This window comes from Battus philenor, unplaced genomic scaffold, assembly GCF_028537555.1.
Source record: "Battus philenor isolate CCGP_79_NKW_IND1 unplaced genomic scaffold, ilBatPhil1.0.hap1 SCAF_2, whole genome shotgun sequence".
Classification (NCBI taxonomy): domain Eukaryota; kingdom Metazoa; phylum Arthropoda; class Insecta; order Lepidoptera; family Papilionidae; genus Battus; species Battus philenor.
Genome location: NW_027181682.1, coordinates 10,769,833 through 10,796,032, shown reverse-complemented (window position 1 = coordinate 10,796,032; position 26,200 = coordinate 10,769,833). Strand labels below are relative to the sequence as shown.

The 26,200-nt window shown below is 32.9% G+C and overlaps 1 protein-coding gene across 3 annotated transcripts in view; it reads left to right on the top strand.

Annotated features, from left to right (window-relative positions):
* mib1 (mind bomb 1) overlaps positions 1-26,200 on the top strand; it is a 152,755-nt gene that overhangs the window by 4,701 nt on the left and 121,854 nt on the right. For 2 of the 3 annotated variants that reach the window (XM_068764969.1, XM_068764968.1), the window contains exons 8-10: positions 424-568; positions 1,090-1,271; positions 9,156-9,425. In XM_068764969.1, coding sequence (XP_068621070.1) covers positions 424-568; positions 1,090-1,271; positions 9,156-9,425 — 597 coding nt within the window. The remainder of the gene's footprint in view (positions 1-423; positions 569-1,089; positions 1,272-9,155; positions 9,426-26,200) is intronic. The other variant, XM_068764970.1, reaches the window with a different exon arrangement.

Below are 26,200 nucleotides of genomic sequence, written 5' to 3'. Positions count from 1 at the left end.
TCGGGTCTTATTAGAAATTATAGGGAGTTTTATGCTCAATAGTGGATGTCTTATGTCTGAAATGATGATGATAAAATTAGTTTAACTAACTTAAGTTCATTCGCTTCCGCGATTAAAGCATCAAAAACAACGAATCCGTGTCCGTTTTGCGCCCACTGGAAGGTGGTACCACCGAAGTTGGTTCAATGTCTTAAGTAAATAGGAGTTAACATCTAAAATTCATTATATGATGAATGTATAGAAATGCAAGTTATTTCCTCAACAATTGCTCACTCCATCTGATGATACTACAAAAAAAATTATGCCAAGATATTATAAATTTCATGTTAATAATTTTATTTACCTTTTTATTTACCTTTTATTTACCTGATATGACATATATTATATAATGAATCGGAGTAAGAAACGTATATTTTGTTGCAGACCCTCGGAAAAATAGGACGCGTACAACAGATTTATCACGACAACGATCTTAAAGTAGAAGTTTGTAATACCTCGTGGACTTACAACCCTAATGCTGTGACGAAGGTGTTTTCGTCTGACGGCAGCGTACACGGGAACTCTTCAGGTAATTTTTTTTTATAAATATAAGGATTTATAAAAAAACTTGTTGCAATTTTTTTTTTTCAAAAATGCTTGTAACTTATTTTTAAATTGAGCATGCAATAATATTTTGTACGTTAATAATTATAAAAATAATGGAAGATGTCCATAACCTATTCACGAGTTTTTTAAATCGACGGAAAAGGTATATTATTCAATAAACTATTTCCACAGCTATAACACCTCACGAAGCACAATCGAAAGTTCGCGATGAATAAAAATCCCTTAAATTTTACTTTTACTCAGCGAATTTATTATCTAATATAAATTTCCTCTTCTCGTACGTTTATTCTTTTCTAAAGTCGTGTCCGTTTTGAAACGCCTAGACGAAATCGATGATTAGCTTGTTTCATACTATCCTGTCCTTTGCTTTCCTTGGGTTTCCATGGTTCCAGTATATGAAACTGTACTACAATGATAATTGTTCTGTTTTCGATTGCAATGAACATATATAATTCATTTCATTGATGTCAATTATATTTTTAGGCGATCGGTTGTCAGTGCTTTTGAAAAAATTGTTCGAATCGCACGTAACAGGCGACGCTAACGAGGAACTTGTGAAGGCAGCGGCGAACGGTGATGCGGCGCGATGTGCGGACATACTGGCGCGGACGGACGGCGCCCGTGCGGACGTCAACGGCGTGTATGGCGGCCACACCGCTCTGCAGGTAATAACATACATGAAACATACACAAGTATCACCATCTCTAATAGCTCAGGAAAAAAGTTCCTTCGCATTTTGTATAAAAATGTGTATCAGATTTTATTTCAAGTTTATTTATAAACTATTGTGTATGGGCTATTTCGTTCAATGACTTTGCCAACTTTGAATTTATGCAGTCCTCTCTCGGTGTTAACCTAATACTCCCTAAAGAATCCTGAAGAGATAAAATAGGCGGAAATTTGATTGTGTCAAATCAAGGTTAATGGATATATTATCTATTTGCTGAAATGCTACATATTTATGTAGTCTAGATTATTATCATAGAAGACGGACTCGACTAAAGCGCGGTTTATCGTAGATACCCGGATTAAAAACGCTTGAGTCAACTAGCTAGTCTTCTGATAATGTATTAGATCCATCTTCTACTTTTCAGCTGATAGACGGTCACTGCAAGGTATAAGTCTCTCCCAAAGATCGTCTTGATTACCAGACTTACACTGCCCACATCCAGCGACTTCCTGCGACCTTATTTATGTCGTCAGTCCACTCATTGCGAGCCCTATCCACGCCATAAACGACACGTTTTGTTTTTCGCGGTCAGCATTTCGTTTTTTACTTTTTTTGAAGTAAATTAAATTATATCGAATTTTTGCATGAGATTCACGAATTTTAACAGAAGGAAAAGTAAAGGTAAATTACCTTTAAACGTAAGTTATACTAAGTTCTTTTTTAAATGTAAGGTAGTCAAAACCAGATAGATACAAATAGTACAGGCAATGACATTTTATAACAAGTTTACTAATAACTTTAGTTAATACATACTGTTTGCGAAAATTATTTTCCTCCAACTTAACCTTTTGTGTTCGATTGGGTTTTTCACTTTTTTAATGCTAATCGATAGATCTAGTAAAGTATAATCGAAGTTGATTTTATATTTTTTTTTCGTAAACTTTGTAGTTTAGGCAAAAAAAAATGTTTTTTTTTGTATGGAGCTGAACTAAAAGTAAATTACGTCTAAGTTATAATTGATCCATCTTCGATACCTTATATGCGTTATACCCTGGGTATTATACTACTATAAACTGAGTTAAGTCCTGTTATACACCAGTAGAGTGTATTAGGTTCCAGTTTATTTGTTGTTTTTATTCTTTAATTTCATATTTATATCCCCAAAACGGCTAATAAAATAAAAACTGAACATTATAGTGATATTGACAGTAGGCGATGCATTATAATTTGAAGTTTATAATGAACATAATGTAAATAATAGACGATCTTAGCCGTGATAACACAGACAATATTGAATTAAGCTATGAATTCAGTTCTAATAATAGTGAAATATTTCCTGTTATATGACGATACATACCGAGAATTGAAAGTGATTTTGAGTGATCTGAAGATGATACAGGAGAAAATGTAGAAGACAAACCCAATTCAACTGATGATGATACAGGAGAAAATGTAGAAGACGTAGCAGATTCAACTGAAGATGATACAGGAGAAAATGTAGAAGACACAGCAGATTCAACTGAAGATGATACAGAAGAAAATGTAGAAAACACAGCAAATTTAACTGAAAATGATACAGGAGAAAATGTAGAAGACACAGCAGATTCAACTGAAGATGATACAGGAAAAAATGCAGAAGACACAACGGATTCAACTAAATGACGAGTAGATAGATGTTTCGGAATTGGATATCTCCTATCGATTTTGATATTTCGAACTTTTCACTTCGAATTGCCGGACCACAAATTTCCGACGATATAAAAGTACAATTACATTTTTTTCGATTATATTTTACTAATACTTTGAATGATTTAACAATAAAAGAGAAAAATGATTACGCAAATTCAAAAATATAAGGAAAGTAATTGTCACGGAGATCAATATGGAATACATGGAGAGATATTAATCGGAAAAAATTTCTGGCCTTCATCGGAGTGGTCTAGAATATGGGAACCATGCAGATTGCAAATCTCCCGGAATATTAGTTTACCAAATCCAACAGTAAAATTCCATTCTTTTCAGGCGTATTAATAAGAGAAAGTTTTCAACACAAACAGACAAGAAGACAGAAATAAATAGATATTTTGGATGTTTAATTTACAGGAAAATGCACCAGCGGGCAGTTCAAAAGGTTAAAACTTTTTACAATACATCAATTAAAAATTTTCCGTACATTTTGTATCTTATCAGTCGATTTGTGTTGATGAAGCCATTATATAATCCAGCTAAACCGACTAAATGGGGAATTAGAATTAATGTTGTGGCCGACTCTAATACCGGTTATGTTTATTTGGTCTTGCCTTATTACGGTAGTATTACTACTGAAAATCTCATAAGACCTGATCTGCCTGTAGTTCCCTTAGACCTGTATAAAAAAACTATTGGGCAATGTTCCTAATGCTAAAAGTTATCGCAAGTATACCTACAGGTATTGTACAAGCATACCACTTGCTAAAGAACTGCCAAAATGAAGTATTTCCTCACCGGCACAATAATAATAAATAGGGAATATTTAGAAATGGAAATAAAAAAACTGAAATTTGTAAAAAGCAAGTAAACAGTGGCTTGCAAAAAAGGCAAAACGCTAGTCATCGCATGGAAGGACAAAAGAATTGTAAGTTTGATAGAAGATGTGGCGGTGAAGCAGTAAAACCTAAAATTATTATTGATTACACAAAAAATATGCGTGAGCCGACCAATATGCTGCAACATATTGTTTTTTGAGAAAATACCTGAAATAGCGGTGAAAATTATTTTTCAGGTGGATGAAATTGACAGTAAATTCATGCATATTCTACACTATTGCCACAAAGATAAATAAAGAAAAACCAATGTCACCTTTGCAGTTTGTAAAATTGTTGGTGGAGCAATTGATTAGGAATTTTCGACAAAACAGCACATCTAGAGAATACACTTGCACACTAAATACGGAGGACAGGCTTTTATTATTCTTTTATTAGGCAATTATTCTCAATTATACTTTCTGGAACCAAGAAAAATTGTGTTGTGTGTTCCTACTTATTATTATATATGGCGAGAAATTTATTTAAATGTGTATAAACTTTAAATAAGTAAATATATAGCTCCATTTACCATTTTAAAGCTTTTGTTTCAATTTCCAATCATTCTGTATAACATACCAGCCACATGTGCTGCCTTTGTACTGTCAAGTATTATTCACTTTTCGCAATCTAAAAAACAAATAAATAAAATTAGATAACATACTCATATTGATCACTTTATTATTGATTTGATGTATTAGTAATTAACGATTATTTACTAAAATAAGTTTTCTATTACACACTGAAACACCTAAATAAAGATACTCAACATTTTATATTATATCCTAAATTGCCTTTGTGGTTTAGATTGGCGCCAAAATTGTTTTGTATAGGAAAAATAAACCTTTATTTACTTTTTCTCTTGTACGATATATGTTTTGACTGGACTTATTCGCATTTTAACGAACATAATAAAAATAGCCCAGTTTGTCCGACCGTTCTAGATTTGGATTGGATTTGCGCAAAAGTGGCAGCGGCCGCCAGTTGTATCGATACATCCTTTACAATTTAATAATACTGTTGCGTTATCTCAATGTTGACAGAAATAACACGTTTCGCAGGACTACGTTAATTCATTTATAAGATTTAAATTATTTAATCAGTAGATTAAACTGAATAATTAATTTCATTCTTTGTTATTAAATAAACTCAAATTGAAGACAGAAGTTACGAATTTCTCCATTGAACTTACGGTCATTTTTTATGACGAACATATTTTAATCCAACGTTACTTATGTTGTCTCTTAATATTTCATTGTTTGATGTACAGAATGTTCTTGGAAGTGATTGTTAGGAATGGGAGATAATCTTGGGATTAGTAGTGGGGGTTATAGCTTACAAAAGCAAGCGCTTGTGTCAGAGGGGAACTATTTAATTAGAATCGGATGCGAGTGAAACCTATCATTTTCTCTGAACTCTTCACTGAACTTCTGACGTTATAAAATTGTAATAAAATAAGTTATTTGAAAAGCTAATACTGTGTGGATTTTTTAAAATATTTATGGAAACAAAATGATTATATTTTGCTAGTTCACATTATCGTGAAGAAATGTTTTTATTTACTCTTTATAGTACTCAAAAGAATTGCATCACATAATTAAAATAAAGCTAAATTAAAGGAATGCTCACTCGGAAAGTACATGCGACGAACTACATAGCGCATGACGAACTACATGGCGCTTGTCACTTATTACTATTTTATACATAGCCTTTAATTATTTTATAGATAGACTTCGTGATACGAGATCGTGTTTCTGTTAATCCACTATTCAATGATTGATTACGTTATTCTTGTTCGCCGGACAGAGTTAATATATCGCTTTTTTATAAGCTAGTAAGCTAGTAGTATAGAAGGCATCAAACATTGCAGAGAAATTTAAAGATTCGATCGAGAAATGGTTGACAATTTGTGCAAAATTATTTCGTCTCACTTGGATAAAAATGCGATCTCTTTGTTGCCGGTGTGTGCCAGAGACTAAACAGCAATCAATGAAAGAACACGCCCAATCAAAAGTAAAATAAAAGTTAGTACTAAACGACAATCAACATGCACGAGAGCGTTTTTGTATTGTTAAAACGACGCACGTAAACGCATTTTTAGCTGGTTTTCGCTTAAAAATAAATTATTGTTTTTCTGGCATCTGCATGGTGCATGTAGTATAAGTTAAAACATCTAATGATAACTACGTATTAAAGGATTAATAATCATTAACATCGATTAACAATATAAAGTGAAATATTAATATTGCTCAACAGTCATTAATTTATTCTAATATTATCACGTTAATCCTGTAAGTTTAACTGTCCTGTATCCTGTTTGTAACTGTGGACTCCTAATACGCGTAAGATGATTTTTTTTTGTCATGAAATGAATAGTTGTATGGAGCTGGAATCAAGGATTTCGAAATACGATATTTTATGCAGTACTAACTTACAATTAGCATGCTTCCGTTGTTATATATTAATAGTTATAGTGCACTCCAACCCGATAAATAGTAATGCTTGCGCTAAGATGCTGTAGCGAATGTCTGCCGTGAAACAGTGTGTATGCATTACTCTATTCCAGTTTGCGGACGCCATAACTATTGTAGTTATTCGACTAATGAAACATACCATCTCGGATATCAATAGTGACGAGAAAATGTGGCATTTCGCAAGATTTTGTATTACAAAATTCCTTTATGTATATTCTCAAATGTTAGAGTCGTATTACTTAAAATTAAATGAACCGCAATCGTTAACACCGCATAGCAATTCTTCAATTCGGTGAAATAGTATTATGTAGCAGCCTGTGCTAAGGCTCCTCCGGCAGCATTCGACTTTTGCTATATTAAAACAGTTTTAAGGCTGGGCGCCCTCTACGCCCTGCCACTTCGAACCCGCGAAATATACAAATGCCGTTTGGCAGCAGTGAGAATCCGGATCCAAAAGTTTTGTCCGCCATATCACATTTTATATAGTCTTTTTAGATAACTTAAATGTTTGATACCTCACCCATAACAAGTTTAGTGCAAAATTAAAAAAGTACTTTTATTTGTACTAATTTATAAATAACATCGTTTTTTTTTAAATTAATAGTAATGAAAATTCGCCACTATTTATTTTTTATTTGGGTTGAACGAAGATAAAAATAAAGTTAAACTTTTAGTTCGTGAGAGCTGAAATGATGTAAAAATAAACGAGCAAGGGTAAAAATAAAATTATCATTGATATTTTACCTCGTGCGTACGCTCAACATTTAACTAAACTTATTATCACTTTCCTCGCAAGTAACGCGTTAACTAAACGATAATTTTTAGCGTTAAACGCACACACGTGTACTTACAAAGCACTCCAGCCCAACAAAGGGTCATAGAGCGCCCCATTACCTTAGCAGGAAAAAGGCTTCTTTAAATTTTAAATGTTGCAATACTCTTGTTTTGAAATAACACTTCACATCCAGGAAATTCTTTTTACACGTACCTAGAAAAATCTAGGGCACATAAAGGTTGCATAAGCTACCTTAGCTAGTCACTTTAACGAGGTTTATGCAATTTAAAACAAATTTTTGCTGCAAACCGAATACTGTTATTGTTATTTAACAATAAATACTGTGAAATTATAATTGTTATTAACTTTAGTTATGTTATGCGGACAAAAAATAAATTAATCAATGCACTAAAAATTAATAAATATACATAACAGTAGTTGGTTTGATCGGAAATTATGCTCGCTTTATTTTTAAATCAAATTTTAACTTATCTCTCAATCGCTGTTCTATTTTTATGTTTTGTTAAAGCATCAAAGGCCGATGTTTTTGCTTTTGATCCCGATGTAGGATTTCGTGAGCCATTACCGCATTAAATTGCCTTTTTATTGCGTTTCAGCCGTACGTTGTATAATCGGGCGTCGCCATTATTTCGATTATAATGCTCTTATCGCTACCAAATGGGCTAGAATGCACAAAAGTTTGAATTTACTGACTGGTATGGTGATACACAAATGTAATTAATATAATAATAATAGTAACCATTGAAATATTTGAAGCGGAGCATATCGCCCAAATGTTAGTAACAATAAAACTGTTTTAGTTTAAATGTGCTCTTTATAAAAGTCTGATGTGAGGAATCTGTTCCACTCTCTTTTTAAATTGATGTTTGATGCTAGTCCATAAGTCGGCGCCGATAGATCACTTTAGAAGGGTACGGCCTGCAAATCTATTAACAAATCGAATACACATTATAAGTGGGATATCCGCTCTCATTAAAACCTTTAAAGAGTAAGTAGTCTTAGTAGTCCCTAAAGTCAAATCATAAGGTAAAATTTTGTAGCTCTAAGATGATAATGTATATATATTTGTCCTCATTTGATCCTGTTGCGTGACTAAATATACTGGAACAGCTTTTACCTAACTTTGAATCAAGTGTTGTAAGCGCACGTTTAGACTTAGCTCTCAAGAGTTATCCTTCCCTGTACTAGGAACGATTTTAAAAAAGCTCTCCTCCCCGCACGTCACAATATTTCAAAAAGTGCTGCTATCTCGTTAACGCGTTTTATATGAAGAGAAAAGGTTTGGCATCGAACCACGCATGTTATGCAAGAAATTATGAAAAAACTAAAATCTCGATACCGTCACACTATTATAACATTAACCAATGCATTAAACCAATGCATCAAATTGTTTTTACATAGTTAATAAAAAATAAGTTTAGGCAATAAATTTATTTTGGATTAGGTACTGACTGTATTTTTTCGCAGTCCACACCGATGTAAGATCTGGAAGTCATGACGGTTAATCAGGGCACTGTTTTTCGTTTTTTGTACAAGAAAGTGTCTAAGTTACTTTCTTAAGAGAGTTTGAGTCTTTAGAGGGGACGCCTTATTAATCTGTTAATAACATTTGCTACGGCGTCCTCTAATTTAAACACAGGAATGCCTACGCATTAATGTATGGAGGTAGATTAAGTTGTAAGGTGTAGGGAAAAACGTACAATTAACAAGTAGTTATTGTGTACACGATTGTCTTACTTTACCCCAATACACAGAGTCATTAGTTATACGTGTTATAGTTTAATGTATACACTTGTTTGTTAGCAAAAACCTTTAAAGCTTTTACACTTATTTCCAATCATCCTGTAAAAAGTAGTCTCTTTGAAATGAAATAATTTCCGGCAAAATCTGCAGGAGCACATATAGGAAACAATAATCACTTTATTTTCAAATCATTAACTATTGCGTAGGGTGTACCATACATTAGTTAAAAGCAAAATAGCTATAAATTGAATGTGTAAAATATTTATACATATTACTGATCAACTACGTATTTCTTGTTCCACCAGGCAGCTGCACAAAATGGGCACGTGGAAGTGGTCAGAGCTCTGGTAGAAGCGGGCGCGGAGGCGGATGCGGAGGATCGTGACGGTGACCGTGCAGCTCACCATGCGGCTTTTGGCGATGAACCCGCTGCCCTGCGAGCGCTGGCCGCCGCCGGGGCAGACCTCAACGCTCGAAACCGCCGCAGGCAGACGCCTTTGCATATCGCCGTTAATAAAGGACATCTCGGAGTTGTGCGCACTCTGTTGCAACTCGCCGTGCATCCCAGCTTGCAGGTATGTTATTTATTTATTCTTTTTATCAACCACAAACGATCATTTAAAGTGACCACTTGAGTACGTCGTAAGAAGAATGCCAGAAGAGCCCAACTTGATAGAAACTACAATCAGATTGAACTTCCCTATAAATGCGTCCTTCAATTTAAAACTACGAGGGTTCAAACGCAATTAGTCTGAGAAGAGTCCACAATAAATTTATAATATGTATTCTGTTATCAATTGAAAATTTTTATAGATTTTTTTTTAATTTTTATTAGATCCTGTTAATGTGACTTTGCATGAGACCACTGTCGGTTAATAAATAAAATAAAAATAAAATTTCTTGTAACTTCTTCTATTAATACTTTTTTATCAATTTGTTATCGTACCAATATCAAAATCTGACAACGATGCAGTGAGTCAGCTGTTTACTGTAGAAGGAAAAAATCCCCTTTGCGAGGGAAAGAAAAGTAGGTAGTAAAGTTCGATTAAGCTCGGAATGCCGGGCGTTAGTGCAGGCTACAGGCCGGGCTCCGTTGTTTTTCTTTTCCTTTTTGCCGACGACTCGGATATTTGTGTAGACAACGAGCATGCGGGACGAGACTTGCCAATGTTATTTATACTTATCATGAAATTCTATTTACCGTTCTCTTATGTTTACATCGTTATCGATAAAAACGAAGTATATTACGGTATAACTAAGGTGGTATATTTTAAGATTTAAAAAAACTATGTTAATATTTTCCCAAAATTTAGTGTCATAATAATTATAACTTTAGTTATAAAATTCAGATACAAATGAAAATTAATATTTATGAGATTCAGTAATAGATATAATTTCATTAGCACTATTTCATTTTTATGAAAGTATCGTGTTTGTTTTTCCTTAACGTTGAGCAACTACTCCTAACTTTATTTTATGGAGCGCCATCGCGTTATTGCCTGGGTCAGTTGTCTTATTGACCACTATCTTTATTTATTCTTATTATTTCTATAAGAATTGTTCTGAAATTGTTTGTTGTTTTATCACATGCCTATCGGCTTGTAAACATTACTTATTTATCTATCTAAAAATATATATAATTTATTAGGCAATTAGCAAATTTTTAAGCCTGCACTTATTCACTATTTGCTAATCAAATCAACTTTTAGCACTATATTGCATTAATAAATTCGTGTATATCATTAAATTACACACATCTATTAAACAGATTTATTATACACCACTTAAATTTTTAAGGTATTTTTTTTAAATCTTTCTCTTTTTTATTTTGTATTAAAATAAACAATAAATTTTATTTTTGGTTTATGTGGATATACCCAAGTGTTTCCACGATTTTAGAGACGAGTAATGTTAAACGAATAGCTACTTAGACTACCTTCATTTTGTTTAACCTACGTCGTATAATGGCTTCGTTACTGAAATGCTTTTGTAAACACTTTGCTCTCGCGGCGATGGTCATCTTGTCCATTCATTGGGGAAATATAGGAGCAAGTTAAGAGAATCAACAGCACTGCTCCCTCTTCGAGGCTTATGAAATTCAAGTAATTGGCGTCATAGTCCACAAAGAAAATCGTACGACGGATTCAGGAAATGTTATGTATATATTAGTTCCGTTGTATACTAAATGTAATACATATGTCTTTCTGTGACAGTAACAAGCATTGACTTTTCTTCGTGTATAAATTCACTTCCGCGCCTTTCGCTTTATCAGCTTCATATTTGAAAAGTATATTCGAAACGACACATCGTATTACCAAAACGCGACACAAACAAATAGAGACAGGCTATTGAATTTCTATAGTGATTAAACATTCTTCCGACATGACATAAAAAATCGAAAACTGGATTCTTTAGAAAATTCTGGGATATTACCAAATAGTCACAATCCTTAATGATAATTAAACCTGATGTATCACAAACTATATGTAGTCAATATGTTTTAAAATGAAAAGAAACCATCATCACCTTTTTACCATTTTTAATTAATATTTTTTGTTTTTATCTATATATATAAATCCTGTACATTGTTCATGTCCTGTAAAAATAGAGTATTGTCTACTTCCAATGAAAATAAAATGTCTGTGTATATAAAGTTATCACACATAACGTTATCTGACATTTCACCGCCTTGTTCGGATCGAAATTCAGCAAAATGTTTTTACTGGTGTACTTTATATGTATCTACATTGATTAAATTAGCTTTGGGTCACTAAATTGTATTAGTTTTCTGGGTTGTTACCTGCGCGCGTCCCTTTCTTTTCGAAAACAAACTTTTAGTGATTTTAACAAATCTTGTGACGTAATTTCAGTCAAAGACTGCTTGTTATCCTTAACGAAGATCTGGGTATAAGTTAAATATTTCGTGACCAGATCTTTTGACAATTATTTTGGGATTAACAGTTTGAAATATTTTTTACTATATCGGTTTATTATATTACACAATATTATTACAATTTCATTGCCTCAACGTGCTTCTTCTTAAATAAACAACTGCGCCCATAAAGAAATATATGTTATACTTTTAACTATAATGTCCTCCTATAATTTAATTTTTGTGTCGTCGTTTCTGCCCATAGGCTCCCACTGCAAGGCATAGGCCTATAGGCACAGGCCTCCGTAGGTATCTATGGAAGGATGTACCAATGGGTTGGCGATCGCAGTGCGGTATTATGGCACGCAGTGGACACTGGAAACCTTCCTCTGGAAACTTGTTTGTGTTTGGCGGCAATCCTATATAATTAATGTACAAAGTCTTAATATTATGTAGGACTGTATCTCAGTAATCAATCTCGCGATCTACGATCACAAGTCTCAGTCCTCAACCGCTGGGCTACCTCAGCTCGAATTATTTGTTAAATATTCATTTATTTCAATAAGTAGCTCGTAAAATTGCCTTCGTGTTTATTAATAACAATAATGAAATCTTTAGAACAAACAAACCAACGACTATCTTACTCAAAAATTTTACGAAATTCATTATTAAATTTGCTTACTTTGTATGTAAATACTTGTTAAAAGGCATCTTATCGGAGGATAAAGAGAAAGTTCTGATTGAAATAATCTTTAGACTCGATTGGTTGATTACGTTTCTATTTATTTAGGCATCGATTACGTTTCTTTTGATGTCAAATTATTTTGATGCAAGTTATTTGGACTGATAATCCTCGCTAGATATTTTTATTTATTAATTACCGAGAAATTTGTGTAGACGATTCCCTTGCAAATGATTTAAATCGAGTTAGTTACGTTTATTATAATAAAGTCTGTCCACGGTTTTCTCTAATGGAACCATTATTCTAATAAGGGTATCAAAGTTGTGTTACTTTAGTATTAGTGATTTTAGATTACTTAAGTACCGGTATCTAAGCCGGTACCAACAGTATAATTTCACAAGAAGGACGTCCAATGCTGGGCATAAGGCTTAATCGTAGATTTCAAATGGGACTAGTCGGATGCAGCCTGCTTCCGGCGTCTTCCGACGATCTTAACAAGGTCATCTGTTTATCCTTTTAGTGGACCTCCTACGTCTACGTGAGCAGACATACGTTTTGTTATATTTCATTATTTTACTACAACTTTGAATTGTACACAATGATAGCGTTGGTCCAGCAGATCAGTACTAACTGTGCCTTAAATGCTCTGTTCGCTCTGCAAGAGAATAAAGGCGAGAATTTGCATATGGATTCATTTAAATAAGTAACGCTTAACGTAACTTAAAAGGGATAAAATTTAGTTTAAAGCATGAAGTAGTAAAAAGCGAAACTTGACATACATATGTATAGAAGTTCTTTTATTCCTTTTTGCATAGGCTTTAAATTTAAACGTTATTACAGTTTTATGTTCTACGAAATTTACTTCTTTTTAAACTCCTGATCTGAAAAACTATGTATGTTCTATTGAAATAAAATGAAGGTAAAAAAAAGAGACTTCGTTCTTTTTATGTAGAAAGTGTCGTGAAAGTGTAATGAAGCGAAGTACAAACTATATCATCCTTAACAAGAGCATTTGAATAAAGTTCCGACGTTGTAAAAACGTCAAGTGTTACTGAAACATAAATATTTTTAATTTTACAAGCAAATACAAAATGTAATATATAAGTTATGTATGCAGTGAATTACAAAACTATGGAGATTTTCTTTAAACGCATTAAATAAAATATAATTTTGTAATTTATCGGTCTTGAAGTTCCTTGTATACGTGGGTAAGAACATCTTAGTGTTATTATTTAACGTCTACCTCGTGTACATTAAAGAAAGGAAAAGTTTACAAAATTAAGTTTTAGTTCTACTATATACTTAGTTATAGTACTTGAAATCTCTTTTCTTAAGTTTAAACTTTCGAGGGGTAATCGGCTTTCGTTCGCAAGAGCGCTTTTAGTGGGAGGCTTCTGTTTAGCTGATACGAGGTTAAGCGAATTTGCAGGGGATACTTGATCTTACGTAATTGGTTTAGTAAAACGGGGTATTAATTAAAGTTTAACCTTACTTAGACGTTTATGTAGTTTTCTGGACAAGTCCAACATTAATCATCTTAAAACATTTTTGTATTTAATTCAACATAAAAAAATGTGATTGATAATAAAATAATTTTTCTTTGTCAAGAGAAATAACAATTTTAGCTTTCTCAATAATTAATAGTTATGGAGAGAAAGTAAAAAAAATATTCGAGAAAAACAGTAAAAACATGTCGACCTTTCCCGGCGTAAATTAGTAGTACAAACCACAAAGTAAATTAAAACGTTAAAATTAAATAATAAAAAACAAAAAAATTAAAACTTCAAGAAGGCGTGTTAAGATGGCAATCAAAATAAATATCGTTACATACAAAGTTTTGTATTGTAAAACAGAAAATCTATTTTTTACGTAGTTTATTAACTTTTCAAATTACGGAAAGAGACTAATAATTAAATACCCCATATATAATTATCTGTTTGTCAACGATAAGGCCTTTTCATAATAATATAATGCTACGATGAGTACCGAATTCTGCGAATCACTATATGTATGTATCATTATATGTAACTGTGTATGTACTGGTCTCGATGTGACAAAGTTGTATGTAAGATTAGCATTGTAATGATATTTGTTAAGGATCTCTTTAATTATTACCGTATTATGAGTAACGTCTACACAACAAGTCTGCAGCAGAAACTGTAATACGAACTGAAATAGTTTCCTGCGAAGAGCGTTTATTATCAATAGTATCTGCTTTAATCGTATGACAAGCTTTAACTTATACACATGCAAATTTCATCGTATCTCAATTTAACCGTAACTCTCATAAAAAATAAGTCAAAACCGATCATTAGTATTTTGTAATTTTAATGACACGCGTGCATAAAAGTGCTAAAAATGACTGACGTGAAAATGTAGATCAATTGAGTTTACTATGGTCTTGCTAGTTATTAAAAGTTTTCCACCTACTCAAAATCTGCCACTCTGCGGCGCACGTCAGCGCTGCTCGTTAGCAAACTGTAATTTCAGGAAAAAAAAACATAACGAGCCACGAGCTTTATTGCGCCCTTTAAAACCTTACTTTTGTTGCCGATCCACAGGTGGGTTTTACTGTCGAAACAGCAGTAGAACGCAAAATAACTTACTCGGAATTGCTATCTTAAAGCAATGCAAATAAATAATTTATGTATTATATTAGTATATTATATTAGTTTAGTTATATAGTGTATAATACACATTAGTTTGTTCCTAAAATTCACAAAATACTTTTTAATTAATATTTAAATATACTTTATTTTGATTACATAGGCTGGCGTTATTATAAAATAAGAGAGGTAATTGTTCTTATTTGAAATTTCTCATAAAATAATCCGACTTGTTCTGCGAGTCGAACCAAGTTTTAGTACATTAAACCAGTGGAGAGAGTCATGATTGAGTTTCTTCATCTAATTTCAATCGAATTCATGTAACTTTCCCGCTGAGTCACCCGATTCATTACGGCGAAAACCATAGAGTTAGCTACGTTGCATCATAGTTGGAGTAAAATGAAAACTTCTTTGAATAATTAGAATTAATTGTTTTTTTGGGCTTATTTAAATTACTTCCCATTCGTGCACTCTTGTCAGAGTGGTCGTGGTCATGCTCTGGTCGGTTCTGGTGGCCCCGCTGCTCTCGCTTAGCGTCGCCATGTAGCTGGGTGTTTCGCGAAGAGGGAGCATTCATTATCATACATTATAACATAATATTAATTTCGAATATCCCTCTGAACAGTTAAGGCGAAAAAATGGTTTATAACTCCCTCTTTTATTTTGTTTCATAGTAGAGGCCAAAATCTATGAAAAGCCCACCTTCACTTTTTTTAATACCTGATAAAAATATATTGTGTTGTTTAAACATTGAATGATTAATTTTGTATGTCGGACATTTAGGATATAGGATTTCGGACAGATGTCCATCACGATCACGCATACAGATGTCGATTCATAAACCGCCTGACCCGGCAAATGTTGTTTTGTTATTTTTTTCTAGTAAATATAAGTTTCCCCGGAATTTTTTCAATTACCTAGTTATATAACATTTTGCTTGCAATTTCCTTGTCTCGTAATATTAACACCGGTTCTGGAAAACGGGCAAAATACCCATTATACCTTAAAACTACTCATTTAGTTATTTAAATGAGTGACATGACGCTGACAATGTGGCAAATTTAATACAAAAAACTATTAATTAAATTGACCCCATTTTTTTTAATTTTATTCTGAAATTTATTTTTTTAAAAGTATCCTGCTTTACCGGGTTTATAATAAGCATATTAGTAAACGCACACATTCACACTAGCATCATGATTTCTCCATGAGACACGACAGTTTTGTAGCCTAGTGTGTACCTTTACATCGTACACATTACATATATGTACTTTACCAATATAATCAAAGAAGTTTAATGTTTGTTTAAATTTTTGTCGCGTGTAAATTGCAAAGCGTTGCGTTGGCGTGGCATTTCACAGGTCCCATGTCTCTGGACTTTTAATATAGACGAGCTGAGTTTTAGTCAGTAATGAGTGTAGCGACGCTCTCAGACATGCGGTCGCCATAATTGCCAAACTTTGTTCCAGCCCTTAGTCCTTCGGAGCCCGCAACTTGTCGCGCTCCATTGTTTTCACAGCGATATTTGTGTGTGCCGCATTATTCAAACTTATTTCAAGTACCCTCGGGAAAGGACGCCTAGTTCTAATAAATCCATTAAAGTTTAACGTATAGTTTTTGATTCAAGTTATTATTTCATTTAATAATACTCTTTGTGTGAAGTCAAAAGAATGGAATTACAAATTAAACAAATTCATTTGTATATTTTGTAATTCCATTATATTATATATATTATTTAATTAAACAGTGGCAAATGTCATACAGCAAACTGAATTTTGTAGAAAGCACTCAACTTATCCGTGGAATCTTTGTTTAATGAAATAACTAGCCGTAGGAGCTGAGGCCACATTGAGAAGCAATTGAGCGTGAAGCTATTTAAATTTGAATAGGGTATTGTGAACGCGCATCACCTTGATTCAGCGACTCCTTAGGCGGCTCGTACTTAATAAAGTTAAAGCTCTATCGCCCCTAGACCTCTGGCGACTTCGTAATTCATTTAGGGCTCAAGATCGCTTAATAACGTTTAGTTCTTATTTTACCGGCCACACAAGTTACTCTAGCGAGAATGTGTAAAGTATACATCAATAAAATATACTAATTTTGTTCATTAAACATGCGCACATCAGCTAATCTTGAACAGATAAACAATGAATTATATTAGCGCTCATCAGCTGGGTAAACGTTGAATGTACCCTGTCTGGTCGTAAAGAAGTAGAAGTCGGCGCCAGAAGTCAGTGGCGTTTGTTACGTAAACAGAGAGTGGGCGTGTAGCGAATTGGGCAGAATACGCGATGAGGGGAGGCGCGCGTACAATTTCTGCTGCATAAGTGTTCAGTTTACTTTTCACCAGTACTTATGTGACAGCCGCTGTCGTATATTTACTCGTGCTAACGATGTTGGACACGATTAAATTTAACTAGTTCTGCATTTTTTTCTATAAACAAGCTTAGTTTAGGAGCTTTCTCATCTTAGCAGTTTCGTTTGTTATTAAAAATGTTGCAAAGTTTTTAGTCAAAGTTAAGATTAAGTGGCAAATTGATGTCGGGAATTAAAATTTTTGCGCAAAACGTAAAAAGGAATATTTGTTTAGACGTCTTTAATATTCCAATGCAGTAGTAATGAGGAATTTGTCCGAAATTTTTTAAAAACTTCGATTATTATTTTACATATAAAGAAATAGCACGATTTACTAAAAATATAAATAATTAAAAATCATGATTTGGAAGGTTCGATATTTTTATTTTCTTTTACATAAATGTTGCTATACAATTCACTATAAAATATTCAAGGTACAGTACGTTGAAAAAACTTATTTGGTTATTATAACGAAGGAAAACTTCCACGAACGCTTTTTCTCAAACAAAAATTTAGGCATGGGTGTTTACCAAAACTTCATGTTTGTATTTTTAGAAAACACTTAAGTGCTATCGTTCACCAGCGCTCACCACGAAACGGATATCCACCGCCTTTCCATTTCTGGTTATGTGCCGATTTATATTCTGCGCCCACTCGCCGCCTGAGAAATCTCATGTTGGAGGTGCTCTTTCAATTTGAATCGGAACACTCGGATCGGGGAATAATGTATTTCGATATCGACCCTCCGCTCGGAACGAATCTTCCTGTTTATCGACGTTCTCATTTATTCGGGCGTCGCCACGCCTTTATTTTTCCAACAGGAGCCGGTTGCGGCGGTGTTTATCCGCACGCCGCTGTTAGCAGCTTTTTGTTTTGAGGCACAATTGAATTGTGGCCTTCCTCCTAATTGAATTGTCTACGCCACTTTAATAAAACTTTGTTCATGACATATATGTTCGAATTTGTCGCACACATCTTAAATGTAATAATGTCAACTTTACTCATATACACGCAAAGATTTTAAATCAATTACGAAATTGAAAATTTACATAATACTTTTGTTATTCACGTTGCGCGACCAAGTATAGCACTGACTCCATGTGCGAGTCATTAAGACAAATAAATAGTTGTCAGACAGATGATGAGTTTATGTTTTTAATGGTTACGTAATATTTAAATGAATTAAATTTCATAACTCCGAGTTTCCGTGCGCGAAAACTTTGTAGACCTGTGCAGTTGATGCAGTTTATAATTAAAATATGGTACGTTTAAGTTACTTACAATTTGTGTTTTAATAACCTAAAATTTAAAAAACTAAAATAATATTTTACTACAGTAATATTTTCTGTCTGTTTCTGTTGTACCTCCTCAAAACCGATAGAAAAGTTGGAGCGGTGGTCACCCAACGTCCGAAAATACTGATAAATATCTCATCTAGCATTCTTGTCGCGGCCCGATCATACTGCGGCCTTCTAAGTCCGTATCGTATTCTTAGGCACGACGACTATTTACGTTCTTTTGTATCATAATTTTCTATAGTTTTGTTGGGTTACCCCATCCAGCACGAATTAAGTCGGTATCTATTTAGGACGCGTTTGGAATAAGAATATCTGATGAATAAATGTTATAAACATGATCGAGTGGAGCGCGCATTATTGTGACAGTTTCTTTATTAATTACAGTAATGGATGTCGACAGAAGTTCAACATCCATTATTATTTACGATATGAATACATGTGAAACGATCTCATTTCCGTTTTGATGCCTATTTATATTCTTTCTTCCTTAGCGGGAACAGAAATCTCAATACAGAGATGCCTTTTCAATTTGAATCGAAACAGCCGAATTGGGGGCATAATTTATTTGGATTGCGACCTTTTTATTCAAAACAGCTCTTTGCGCTAAACATCTATTGGACATTTTTCTTGTTTTGTTATCTATGATACACATTTTTCGTGTCCAAAGCTTTATTTAATGTTAATTTATGGGATAGTGTATTTTAAAACATTTATTTTAATATACAATCACTAGTTTCTTTAGCATTTTGTGCTGCACTTGTTTAGTTTTTATGAATTTCTGTAAAATTTGAACTATATAATTAATAATAAAAATTTTATAATAAAATTGAAATTATTTTTTTATGTATAATAGTAATATTAATTGTTATCTGTGTAAATTAGTTTCTAGTAAATTTCATTGTGCCAGTTTATGAAATATGGATGAACATTTTTCTTAATAAATAGTGAATTTGAAATTGGGTACCTCAACTTTAGTATTCCTCCCGAGCTTAGGCGCGATTTGTATTCTACTCACGTTAACACGTATCGTATCAGGCCCTACTACAATACTCAGCATGTTTTGCTGTGTCAGCGGTTGTAAATTTCATATCAAACAAATTGAGCTAGGACGCTTCCTTTCAAATTTAATTAGAATAGTATTAGGGCAAGTTTATTGAAAGATCATGTTTTAATGTTTATTTGATTTACTTTGTATTTATAATTTTATACGGAACGTACGTAAGACGCGCTACAAGGGTAACGGCATGAGGTCGGTACTGCTGACATAGCATTAAAAGGAGAAGCGTGACCGTCTTCGCATTTCCAGGCTCCGCTTTAGATTTGCTCCTCGCTTCGCCTCAAGCGTCTTATTGAAATCTAATTTTCCTTAATCCTACGACCGAGTCCAACTGGAAACGCGGAGCAAGGGCATTAATATTTCCATTGTAGTTGGTTAGTGATATACTGAAACGTCTTCTAAGCTCTTTACAATTTTCACATGTGCGGCGTTCTAAAGGAATGCTTTCATGCATTTAAAACTGGTAAACGTTTTGCTTTATGTTTTAAATTTAATATGTGAAGAGGATCTTAAAACTGTATTGTCAAATAAATGAAATTTGATATCCAATAGTTGTGGTTTTAATGTCTTGAAGAGATGATTTAATACGTCATCTCCATAAACTAAGAAATAAATGTATAAGGTTAAACGGGTCTAAAGAAGATTATTAAGAAAAATTATTTGCGATATGACAGGGATATAAAAATTCCATTAGAAAGAAAGATAATTTACCTTGTAGATAAGATTAAATTCCCAAGTATCTTCCAAGCACGTATCTTTTCAATCAACAGCAAGTGGAAAACACGAAAGAAGACATAAGATAGCTTTACTTTTGTTGGTTATTTTATATCAATGTACTAAGGCAATATGCCAAATAAAAAGACCGCTTGCATCCTACAAACCCACTCTTAACGATTTTCCTTATTTGAAAATTTGAATTTCAATTTTCAATCTATCTTTGTAAATAAAATTCTCAAATCTGTCTTTTTAGTATCTCGTTTGTTATACAAGTAATTCTTGGTACTTTTGATTTAATATTTATAAGCTAAAACAAAAAACTTTAAGCTTTATGTTGGTATATAAAATGATAAAGATGACAAGGAAGTTCGGCAACTTTCTTCTGCCTTTTTTCAAATTTAATGGCTTGAGATATCCCCGTTACGATAAGTTTGAGATATAGAGTGGATATCGAGGTTTGTTTACGATTTTTTCATTGCAGTTTAGGTTGAATTATGTTCCTTCGTGTACTGCTACTACTAAAGAATCGAGTATGATTTTCAGAAAGATGTTTCAGAGAAATATCCAGTCATGTCTATTTTTTCTTATGACGATCACGCGGAGTACTTATGTTTAGGTACGAAGCATAAATCTGTAAAACATCCGTTTTCATTGTTCTGAACATTGTTCTGCCACATTATGCGGTTTATTTGGTATGTCTATGGTGGTTGGTTTTGGTTTACAAAATATGTATTTAGTAGAGTTCTGCAATAATAAAAATCACTACACAAATTTAGTTCTAAGTGACGTAGCAAAGATGTTTATATCTTAACCTTGAATAGGGAAAGAAGCGTTACAGTTACACTCTCATATTCATACATTAGCACATATTGCAAATCGGTTTTGATAACAATGTTTTCGAATTGCATGAATTATAAATGCAATAGTTATAAAGTATTATACATATGGAATATGTGGGCAAATCGCTCCTTGCGTTCCATGTAAATTTTGAAACATTTTGTAAATATTTATTTATTATCTATTTATCAAGATAATGTTTCCATAGCTAAGGGGTTTAAATATAATTTTACTTTATTAATAGTAGACAGTTTCAGGAGGACATATGAATGTCGCTTAATTTTATGTCGCGGCTTTGCCTGTACGCCATCCCCGTCTTGTGGTGCGAGGGGCTTCTATGTGATTTATGCTATTTACGCGTAAAGTAGAATTAATGTCTTTATTACTCTCTCATGTTTGTTGATCTCGAGGACTGTTATATTTTTTTATTTTGTTTATCAGTCTTTCTATTGATCCAGCCATGCTCAATGCCTAAAATATTTCGATAAATGTTTAAATAAATGAGAGTTAACTAGTCTGCTTTTTAACCAATGTTGGATCAATTAATGTCACATTTTTCATAGAGGTAATATTTGTAATATAAATTTAAATATTTTATTATATTCTAAATTATGTGTAATTTATTCATATGAGTAAAGAATGCCTTTACAAAGGACAATTATCGCTGTAGTTTATTTTTAAATTTATAACATGAAAGGCGCAGTTTTCGATGAATTTTAGGAGGTTGCTTCAGAGAGCGTAAGGTGTAACGTGTGATTAAACGTGGCAGTGTTTCATTACACTCCGTCATAATTCTTGTGTAAGTAATATTTCGCGTGGCACACATTTCCCGGCGGTCGGCGCCGGCACGACTTGCAGGTGAAAAATTTCAGCTCCGTCTCGCTACAGCGTGGGCTTAGTGTTTTATCTCGGCTTAGAGTTACGAGGATTTGTGGCTCACTAAGTAACATTTTATGTCCCTGAAACGCCTGCAACTTTGCTCCCTAGATAAAAATGAACCTTCATTGCCGCAGCTGAACTTTGCCTTGCTGCGGTGCGAATATTAAATTCGCCCCATTTTTGTTTAATCTCCACTTATTTAACGTTAACATGTTAGTTAAGGTTGTATAAGATTTCATTAATATAACATGGAAAGATTATAATGTTATATCTCTGACTACCGTTTAAATATTAAGTAATTTGAAACGTGACGTAAACAATTTGCATTTCGTGCCTAATTTTTCAAGTTTTTTTTTACTTTACATAAAGCACATTTTAACGTCTTTTAATTTATGGCGTTTAACTGTAAATACCAAAATGGTACTTGCTTATCTTAATAAATAATAACTGTATGATAAAAAAATAAATCTATTATGGATTGATTCCTTTATTTAAGTATATAAAATTTCAATGAATAAATATGTATTTATTCGAATAGGCTTTGCTAAGCACTCTTGAAAACTCAAGATTTATAAATTTTTATATGTATTTATACATAGTGTTATCGGCCTTATTTTCTCCATGTATAACTGTCAAGTTCGGATTGTAGATCCTATCAAGGAGAACTAGGCAAGAAACTAGATAGTTACTTTTTAACATCAATTTTACGTGAAAAAGATAAGTTTTCTTTGTCCTTTAACATCTTTGCTCAATTTAGTGTCGTTTGCTCTATCCATTCTCACGCATACAAAAGTGTGTGAGTTAGCGGGCAGTGTACAATTGTGCACTGCAATTAATAATACACTCATGTTAGTTATGATTCAACGCATAATAATTGTTGCATATATACACTAATAAAATCAGATCACTCCAAACATTAGTCTTAGTAAATCTTTCAAATATTAGCTTTACAGCGTTCTCCGAAGCGGATTGGAAGAGCAATGCGTTTCATTTACGGGTGGCCTATATCCCTGGTGAATTTCTACTAGTATATTTACATATTTTCCCGAAAAAAATACCAATATAAAAAATACATAGTTATTTGTTTATCTTACTAGAATTATCTATTAAGCAAAGTATTATCAATGTTATGTCAATGCTGCAGAATAATAAAACAGTTGTAACAGGTATGAGTAGGATCGTCACATAGATGCGGGTTAGGTGTTGTGTGAGGGAATGGAATGCAAGCGGCGCGCTCGTAGCGTCGGAGTCGTCGTCGTGGCCGCAGCGCCTCGCCGCAGCTACGCACGACGGCGGAGCGAACGTACGGAATGCGGAATGATGCTCTACACACGTCCCCTTGCTCTTTGTTAATTTATGCTCGATAAAATTTTCATTATTAATTTAATTAATATCTATTATTTGTACGTGTTTTATAAGGTAATAAATTACGTAAGTATAAAATAGTAATATTAAGTGAATTAATGTTTACTATCTGTCCCAGCACACTGTATTGCTAGAAGTTATTGACCTGTCGCATCCAAAATAAAATTATCGCAACATTTATTTAAATGATTAGAATAAGTTGTGTTCAGATTTGTGCTTAAAAGTGAGCTACACACTTACCCTTTTAAAACTTTTTACACCTAGAACCAATCACTCTGTATGTAATTTAAAAAAGTTCATGTATATTCAATAAGACAATGTATTTTATATACATTGTCATATTAAGTATGTATTATATTAAAGGTTATATGAGAAAATAAATATGACTTGTGCCGGACCCATGGTTCGCAGGGTTTGTTTAGATTTCATGCGGGAGTGGAAGCAGTGGAACAAAATAATCAGATTCATCAGTCCTTTGTCTTGCGCGCCGTTAGCTCGGTCTTCGTCGACGCGGATTGTCTGTGTCGATTGTTTACTTCGTTAACGGAGTCTATCTATCTCGATGTACACACTCACACTCACACACGGCATCGACGAAATTTGATCGCATGACGAAGGATTTTAAACCTTTCTCTTTCGTCTTAAAAAATAGTAGATTTCTTCGATAACTTAAGCACATACTTTAAAAATGTACTATTTACGCATGAAACTATCATCAAGTTTTAGTTGTTATAGGCTTTCTCCCTGTTACAGTGCTTGGATACACCTGCGTCCCTCCACTGGCAACGTCGTGTAAATTTATGAATGCTTTTAACGCTTTTAACGTGTGCCACCTGACCTAACAGGCGGACATTTTGCCGGACAAATGTCTCTGTCTTTATTTATATGAGATAGTTAGTCCTGCCTCTACACATACGCAATGCATTTTTTATCATCAACTTTGGTCGAATAAGTATAATGACAAAATGATATGAAGAATTGAAAGAAAAGTTCCAGAGCTGGTGTTTTAAGGGAACATGAAACAAGAAAAATAAAGATCAATATCAGTTTTTAATAACTTATTTTTATGTTAAATTTATTAGTTTGGTACGAAAGAACAATTTTTCAAATCTTTCTTGTTTCTTGTTTTGATTAGATTATCAAATGACCAACTCTTAATTACAACCCTTTGGTCCGATGGTCTTCTGATCTTTTCAAGTGCCATCCACTCACAGGTGCAATAGCTGTAAAAAATAAAAAATATTGATATATTATAGTTATTATTAGGTATCATAGATGATAATAAATAAAACAATAATAAATGTTAATTAAGTCCTAATTTGCGCTGACAACCCACAAAAGTCTGCGGAGACCATCAGAAATGAATTAGAAAATGAAACGTTATAAATATACGGAGGAAAAGAATTTGATTGTGATGGAATTTAAGTCCCTTCCTTATTCTTAGTCCTTATAGAAAAAGTTTTTTAATATCAAATGTTACAGTCTGTCCCTTCTATCAGAGACACCTATTCGAGACAGTAAAAACAAATTGCTTTTTGTATAAAAAGTAATATCAAATAGAAACGCAACTTCAATCATTTTTTTTATTAGACAACGCGGTTAGCCGTCGATCTAAGACAAATTCAAGAAACTTATACAATTCATTTTTTCCTTTTTTTGTTTCATATTTCTTGATTATGGGCCTACGTTCGCGTTAAATATTTCAAATATTTTTAATTTGTCTCTAAATTGTTTTAGGTGCAGTTGTTATTATTAATAGTTATTCTATAACAGTAGAATGAACCTCTTAATAGATTTTACTGTCTTTTATAACCTTCACGATAATGCAAGGATAGGTGGTTAATAATTAACGTCTCAAAATGGATGAAATATTATGATGTCATAAATTGTAGTAAACAGCTGTGTCCTGTGTATTATGGAGTACATAATGATAACCGTCTATGTAATTGTTGTGTAAAATTTAATTCAATGCTTTTCGTATATTTTATTTTACAGTACAGCGTAAATAAATAGTGTACGCATATTCAAAGATTAATCATTATAAAGGTATATCAAAAACTTACTTTATTATTGATTTAAACTACTAATAGTTTTTTTTATCAATAAAATTCTCTTTTTTTAATTACCTTCTCCTTTCAAATTATTATTCTAATTTAAGGATATTATGTACAAGCAATTCTATATCCAAGCATTTCTCCTTTAGTAGTGTAAATTTTTTGAAATGTGAAATTATTAACAAAAACAAAATAACACAAAAACATACTGTGCTCATAATTAGCATTTTTTCTTCATTAATACTTGCACCACGCAATAGCCGTCGAGCGATGATTATAGATGAACCTCAAAACGCTTTCTTTTAAACATCTCTCCTTTGTAATTGTGTTCTCATTGATATTTCATAATTTATGTGCAAAACTTACAATGTATATACAAAAAAATACAACAGCAAATAAATATATACAGCAAATAATAAATAATCAGTAGTCATAGTTCTACAGGAGTAACTAATCGGTTATTTTTTCATAATGTGGTTAGTATCAGGTAAAATTCATGTTAATAAAGTTATTAAAAATAACTCTTTATAATTCCTTGTCATGTTTAGAAAAGAGAAACGTAGTGTAAAACGAATAGATTACGTAGATTTTTTTAACGAGATGATAACTATTGTTTTTCAACAGATAT